At 41.1% G+C, this 7326-nt stretch overlaps 1 protein-coding gene and 1 pseudogene across 1 annotated transcript in view; one reads left to right on the top strand and one right to left on the bottom strand.

Annotated features, from left to right (window-relative positions):
* Positions 1–2919: 2919 nt before the first annotated feature.
* Positions 2920–7326, bottom strand: part of Gsr (glutathione-disulfide reductase) — a 44753-nt gene continuing 40346 nt past the window's right edge. Inside the window, exons 12-13 of the mRNA XM_090353957.1 lie at positions 4437–4570; positions 2920–3131 (exon numbers count right to left, since the gene is read on the bottom strand). Of these exons, the coding sequence (XP_090210083.1) occupies positions 2982–3131; positions 4437–4570 (284 nt within the window). The 3' untranslated portion in view covers positions 2920–2981. The remainder of the gene's footprint in view (positions 3132–4436; positions 4571–7326) is intronic.
* On the top strand, positions 4640–4946 carry LOC150049157 (protein Churchill-like; annotated as a pseudogene).

The raw sequence follows: 7326 nt of genomic DNA, 5'->3' as shown, positions 1-7326 counted from the left end.
TGATGTTAGGAAGGGCAGGGGGTAGAGCTCAGGAACAGAGTAAATGCTGTGTGCTGAAGACTCCAAGTTCTATGTCCAACAAACAAACAAAAAGTACACTCAGTCAGGTGCGGTGGCTCACACCTGTAATCCTAGCTACTCAGGAGGCTGAGATCTGAAGATCACAGTTCAAAACAAGCTCAGGCACTAAAGACAGTAAGAATCTCCAATCAACCACTAGAAAACCGGAAGTGGTGCTATTGCTCAAGGGGTAGGAGGGTAGCCTTGTGCTGAAGAGCTGAGGTGAAACACCCAGGCCCAGGGGTAGGGTGGTAGCTTTGAGCTGAAATGCTCAGGGACAGCGCCTAGACCCAGAGTTCAAGCCCCACACACACACAAAAAAAGAACAGTCAGATGCTGGTGGCTCTGGCCATAATTCATAATTCTAGCTACCCAGGAGGCTGAGATCTGAGGACTGTGATTTGAACTCAGCCCAGGGAAGGAAAGTCTGAGATTTTTTTTGCCAGTCCTGGGGCTTGAACTCAAGGCTTAGGCACTGTCCTTCGGCATTTCTCAAGGTTAGCGCTCTACCACTTGAGCCACAGCACCACTTCTGGCTTTTTCTGTGTATATGGTTCTGGGGACTTAAATCCAGGGCTTCATGCATGCTAGGCGAGCACGCTACCACTAGGCCATGCTCTCAGCCCAGTTTGAGACTCTTAATCTCTAACTACCAGAAAGCCAGAAGCAGAGCTGTAACTCAAGTGGTAGAAGGCTAGCCTTGAGCAAAAGAAGCTTGGGGATGGTGCCCAGGCCCTGAGTTCAAGCCCCAGGACTGGCACATACACACAGGAAGAATTCAGTAGCATTGTGTAATTAATGAAAGCCTCAGAAAAACCTAAGGCCAGGCTCAGTGGTACACACCTGTAATCCCAGCTATGCAGGAGACAGTTTGAGTAAAAGATAGCCAGATCCTATCACAAAGAACAAGCTGGTGATAGTGTTAAATACATTTAGTCCAAGCTACATGAGAGGCAGAGGATAGAAGGATTATGGTGCTATCAGACTACCTTGGATCTGGGCAAGATGTTATTCTGCAAAGCAAACTATAAGCAAAAGAACCAGGGTGTGGATTTCAGTGGTAGAATGCTACCTTAACAAGTTTTAGGCCCTAATATTAAACTCATATCACAGAAGAAGATAACTAAAACAGCAAGCAAACTCTAGCTTATCTGGCTGATAAAGACAATAAAGGCACCAGGAGTTTGGCCTAGTGGTAGAGTGCTTGCCTAGCATGCATGAAGACCAGCGTTTGTATCACATGCACAGAAAAAGCTGAAGTGGTGCTGTGGCTCAAGCAGTAGAGTGCTAACCTTGAGGAAAGCCCAAGGACAGTGGTTAGGCCCAGAGTTCAAGCTCTAGGACTGGCAAAAAATATAGACAATGGAAATATAATGCTAAAAACCCAACTGATTTCTAGGTTCTTCTTTAAACTCAACCATTAATCTGCTAAATGTTTCTTTGATGTCTCCATCATTCCCTTTTTTTTTTTTTTTTTTTTGCCAGTCGTGGAGATTGAACTCAGGGCCTGGGCACTGTCCTTGGACACTTTTTGCTCAAAGGCAGCACTATGCCACTTAAGCCACAACACCACTTCCAGCTTTTTCTATGTATGTGGTACCGAGGAATCAAACCAAGGGCTTTGTGCATGCAAGGCAAGCACTCTACCACTAGGCTACACTCCCAGCCTTCCATTATTCATTTTTAACAAACATCTCTTTCTCTTCCACACAGATTGGTATTTACTCTTCAATGTAAGAAATAAACTGATATCAACTGAATTCATAATAAATTTTATAAGAAGAAAAGGCTGTAACTTTCAAAGGTTTAGAATAGTTTTCAGGGGGAAATAAAATGATAAAAACCACATACAAGTATTAAAAGTATTCATTGAACTGTGAACTCTTAGTAGAGGAACAGAATTCAGAAACAGTTGAGTCCACATCCTTCTCAACATGGGATTTGTTTGCAGAATGACTCTTACGAAACTGGCCTCAAGTCTTTCCTAAATCAGACGTACTCATAAAAATAGTTTTAAAAAATAACAATCATTAAAGTCATTGGAAACAAAAGAAAGAATATAGCTGGAGTATTAGAGAAAGATCACATCCTTGAAACAACTTTACAATATGTAGCGCACAGTGCTGGTTTCAAAAACACAACAAAAAACAAAGACTGTGTCTTGCAATATTTATGTATCAAGAGCTTCAATCATTTTCAGCTTGAAAAATTAGCAGACTGGGCTGGGGGTGTATGTGTATGACTGTAATTCTAGTACTCAAGACACCAGGGCATAGACAGGCAACAGTGGCTCACTCCTGTAATCCTAGTTACAAAGGAGGCTGAGACCCGAAGGTTGATCAACATTCAATTCAGCTAAGGCATAAAGTCCTTGAGACTATCTCCAATTCATCACCAAAAACCAGGACTGGAGTCATGGCTCAAGTGGTAGAATATCAGCTGAGTGAGTGAGCCAAATGAAGACAAGGCTCTGAGTCTGAGTTTAAGCCTCAGTGTGTTGGGGGGGAGGGGGTGGAGGGAAGCCAAGATAGGAGGATTGAGAGTTTGAAGCCAGCCTTGTCCAATCAGTAAACATGGTCTAAAAAGAGTAGTAAAGATGCAGTCATCCAAATACATACATTAACTTCATTGTACTTCATACAATTTTAAATGTGGGATGAGGCTAAGATAAGGAGGAAAAAAAAGTAGCATGGAGCTAATAAAACTTTAAAATATTAATTACTGTCACATATAAATCAAATAAAAAGGAACCCTAAGCTAACAATAAAATAAGTTCCATTCTTTACTAAAAATTTCCACTGTCAGAAGATCCTGATTGAAATAAAGGAATAGACAAAAGCGGAACAAGAAGTAAAGAGGATCATTTGGCTCATCTCAGAAGTCTACTGGTCCAGCTACCAGCCATGTAAGTTTCCGGGTTCTCAACGGAGTGTGACCAGTTCTTCTGAAGAGGTAGGGTGAATGGCAACCGTGTTGTCGAAGTCAGCCTTTGTTGCTCCCATTTTTACCGCCACAGCAAAGCCCTGCAGCATCTCATCACACCCGATTCCTTGCATATGGATCCCAACCACCTGGGGAAAAAGGAAGTGGCATTTTTATTGGGTGCATAGCCATGAGAGATGTGACATTAAACGAATATCTAAGGCTGGAGTTGATAAGAGTACTTGTCTAGCATATGCAAGGCCCTACAACTATGTAACGTGATAGTAAGGACTAGGACTGGGAAGGTGGCTTAGTACTTGCCAAGCATGCATGAAGCCCTGGATTCAACTCCTCAGTACAACACAGACAGAAAAGGCCAGAAATGGTCCTGTGGCTCAAATGATAGAGTGCTAGTCTTGAGGAAAAGAAGCTCAGCGGCAATGCCTATGCCCTGAGTTCAAGCCACAGGACTTGGGACTGGGAGTGGGGCAAGGGAAATAAGGGAGAACAAACAAACAAAGGGGTTACCCTGACCAAGACACATTGCATTCAAAACCTTATTTAGGGATTGTAACCCCTTTGTATAACTACATAATAATAATAGTAATAATAATAATATGTTCTACAATATTTCTAATCCTAATCCAATGTAACTAGGCCTATTGGCTTTGAGCATTTCTGCCTTAATGGCCTCCACCTGCCTTCTCCAGTCACATTACAGAGCAAGCTCAAGACTAAGAGTCCAAAAAAAAAGCTGGGCCTGATGGCTCATGCCTGTTGTAATCTTAGCTACGCAGAAGACTAAGATCTGAGGATCTCAGTTCAAAGCCAGCCTGGGCACTAACGTCTGTGAGACACTTATCTCCAATTAATCATCAGAAAACTGGAAGCAGTGCTGTGGCTCAAGGAGTAGGACAGAAGGCAGACTTGAGCTGAAGAGCTCAGGGATGGCTCCCAGGCTCAGAGTTCAAGTCCTACAACTGACCAAAAAAAATTAGTAATACGTCATTTGAAATATGATGTAAGAAAGTTAGTATCCAAAACAAACGTTTATGTTAAATTTTAAATGTCTTATGTTAGGGTTGGGGGTGTGGCTCAAGGACTAGAGTACCGACCTGTCTAGAAAGTGTGAGGCTCTGATTTCAAACCCTAATATTTAGGTGGCTTATGCCTGTAATCATAACTACTCAGAGGAAACATATGAAGGATTATGGCTCAGAGCCATCCCAATCAGGAAAGGTCATGAGACTCTTATCCCCAATTAACTACAGAAGCCAGAAGTGGAGTTGTGGTTCACAGTAGTGGAGTGATAGCCTTGAGCACAAAAAACTCAGGGACAGTGCCAAGGCCCTAAATTCAAACCTAAAGATTCGCACAAAAAAAGAAAAAGTCTTTTCTAAATTAAAAAAAATTACAAACTCCTAAAAACATAAAAGACACAACTTTGCCCATACCTTTTCTTCTTTGTTAGCACAAACCATTTTCATCACACATTTTGTTTTCCTTGTTGTCACCGCGTGGTACATTGGGGTAAAGGTGGTTGAGTAGATTTTCACATTGTCTTTTCCGTATTTATGAACAGCTTCATCTGTAACATATATTAAAGAATATCTTTCGGGGAAGCTCTGGAGGTCAGTTCCCGGTAAATGGCGTCGCGATGTGTGGGGACTGTGTGGAGAAGGAATATCCCAACCGGGTAACACCTGTCTGCAGAATGGATCTTTTCTACTGAACATTACAGGATGTGCAGTGTGCAGTAAGCGGGATTTTATGCTGATTACTAACTAATCTCTGAAAGAGGAGGATGGAGAAGAAATAATTACCTATGATCATTTGTGTAAAACTTGTCACCATGTCACAGCCAGGCATGAATATACATTCAGTATCATGGATGAATTTCAGGAGTACACCATGCTGTGTCTGTTATGTGACAAAGCTGAAGATACTATAAGTAGTCTCCCTGATGACCCTTGACAAATGACTCATTATTCTAAAATTCCTAGTTCTGTTGTAACCACATTGGTTAGTTTACAATATAGCAATCTTGGTGTTTTAGCTAATAATGAAACTTCTTCGCATATTTTTTTTTTTTTTTGCTGCTTAAACAGCAATTCTCTGAACGAAAAAGTAATGGGGATTTGCACTTCCGTAGAGGCAAGCTCTTTTGCCGAAGTTTCTAGTTAACAATTATCTGACCCAAAAGTAACTAAATTAAGTGCACAGATCATGATTTTCCATAGAAGAAACCAGAACTCCTTGGGAAAATGACTGGTAGAATAAGGCAGAAAAATATGCAAGATGAGCCCTGGAGCATCTAGGCCACAAAAAAATTAATGAAGTCTTAAAAAAATAGCATAATAACCAGGAGAATGTCAGATAGATGAAGGAACAACTAAATAAGCTCTCAGTGATCACGGCTGCACAACCTGAACAAAGAAATAAATGAAGTGGTATTGAATTATGACCCAAACTATATAATAAATATCTATGAGTCCATTTAGATGTTAATATGTGACTGAATGAATGGATGGATGCAAGCAAACAAATTTCTCACAGGTAATTTTTTCTTTTTTTGCCAGCCCTGGAACTTGAGCCCAGGGCTTGGGTATTTTCCCTGAGTTTCTTTTGCTCACACCTTTTTCTGTTTATATGGTACTGAGAAATGGAACCCAGGATTTCATGCATGCTGGTTAAGCACTCTACCACTAAGCCACATTTCCATCCCTGGGTAAATAATTTCAATGGATACTTCTACTCCTTGAGTGTGAGTTGTGCACATAATGACTTCCTTCTCTCCCAAAGAATGGAATATGGGAAGCAGGGAGAAGAGAAACTATATAGTGGAAAAATTTGATAAACAGCCAAGTTATCAGGGTTACTTAACATCAACAACAAGGTATGCTGATGGCATGTATACTTGATAAGCATGGCACTGCACCTCTTTGGTCTTCCAAACTGCCATAGATCTCAGTCTAATCATGAGAAAGACATCATCCAATTCCCAGTTGAGGAAAATTTTAATTCTAAATTTGATGATCTACTAAGGTCTTGGCAGGGTTAGGAAGAGACTGAGAATATCAGCACTCCAAGGAATCTCATCTTGTTAGATAAAAGATTAACTCAGAAAAGTTAGATCAGCTGCTGTATCAGGATCAGTTGTTTTATTCCTGGAAAATGTTTTCCTTTTGGTTGCAAATCTATATCTGACCTGCTGAGGAAATGGTTTGGTAAAATGGACTTAAAAAGCAGAGAAAATTCATTACTTTAAATAGCAGCACTGAACCTATTATAGCCTTTGTACTGCCCATTCTTGGAGTTTGCTAATGCTTCCAACTTAGTCATTGAAGCTCATGAGTATGATCTTACATGGCTGTTGATTCTTGATCTATTGCAGAACATGTAATTAACTTTGGGATATAGATTACAAAAATTTTAAACAAGATCTTATCCATGTATTTCATTGTTCATACCATTTTTCTATGTTGTATTACTTTATCTTCTAGAATGCCGTATGGATCTGATAAAATAAAAACTTCTTAAATCTAGAGAAAAAAAACATCGTTCAGCCGGGAGTTTGACCTAGTGGCAGAGTCCTTGCCTAGCATGCACAAAGATCCGGGTTCAAATCTTCAGTACCACAGACATAGAAAAAAGCTGGAAATGGTGCTGTGGCTCAAGTGGGTAGGGCAGTATCTAGCCTTAAGAAAAGTCCAAGGACAGTGCTCAGGCCCAGAGTTCAAGCCCCACAACTGGCCAAAAAAAACAAAACTTTCAATCCAGACACTGGTGGCTCATGCCTATAATCCTAGCTACTCAGGAGGCTGAGATCTTAGGATTGTGGTTCAAAGCCAGCCCAGCACTAAAGACCGTGAGGCTCTTATCTCTAATTAACCTATAGAAGATAGGAAATGGTGCTGTGGCTCAAGGGGTAGGGCAGTATCCTTGAGCTGAAGCACTCAGGGACAGTGCCCAGGCCCAGAGTCCAAGCTCCACAACTGACAAAGAAAAAGTTGTCTTTCAAAATCTATATACAAAACCTAGACAAGGGCCTAGGGAGCACAGCCTAGTGGTAGAATGTTCACCCAGCATGCACAAAGCCCTGGGCTCAATTCCTCGATACCACAATTCCCTGAAGTACTAAAGAGACATGGACAGAAATATATGTATATTTGAATATCAAGTAATATTAAACAACTAAAAGTAGTTGCTTATGTCAGTAATCTATTTATTTATTCTTTTGTGGGTCATGGGACTTGAACTGTGGCCTAGCCACTGTCCCTGATCTCTTCAGCTCAAGGCTTACCCTGGGCCTGGGCACTGTCCCAGAGCTCTTCAGCTCAAGAC

Source organism: Megascapheus bottae, chromosome 20 (assembly GCF_031878675.1).
Source record: "Megascapheus bottae isolate mThoBot1 chromosome 20, mThoBot2.hap1, whole genome shotgun sequence".
Lineage (NCBI taxonomy): Eukaryota > Metazoa > Chordata > Mammalia > Rodentia > Geomyidae > Megascapheus > Megascapheus bottae.
Note: the sequence above shows the minus strand (reverse complement) of the source record. Positions and strands in the feature narration are given on the sequence as shown.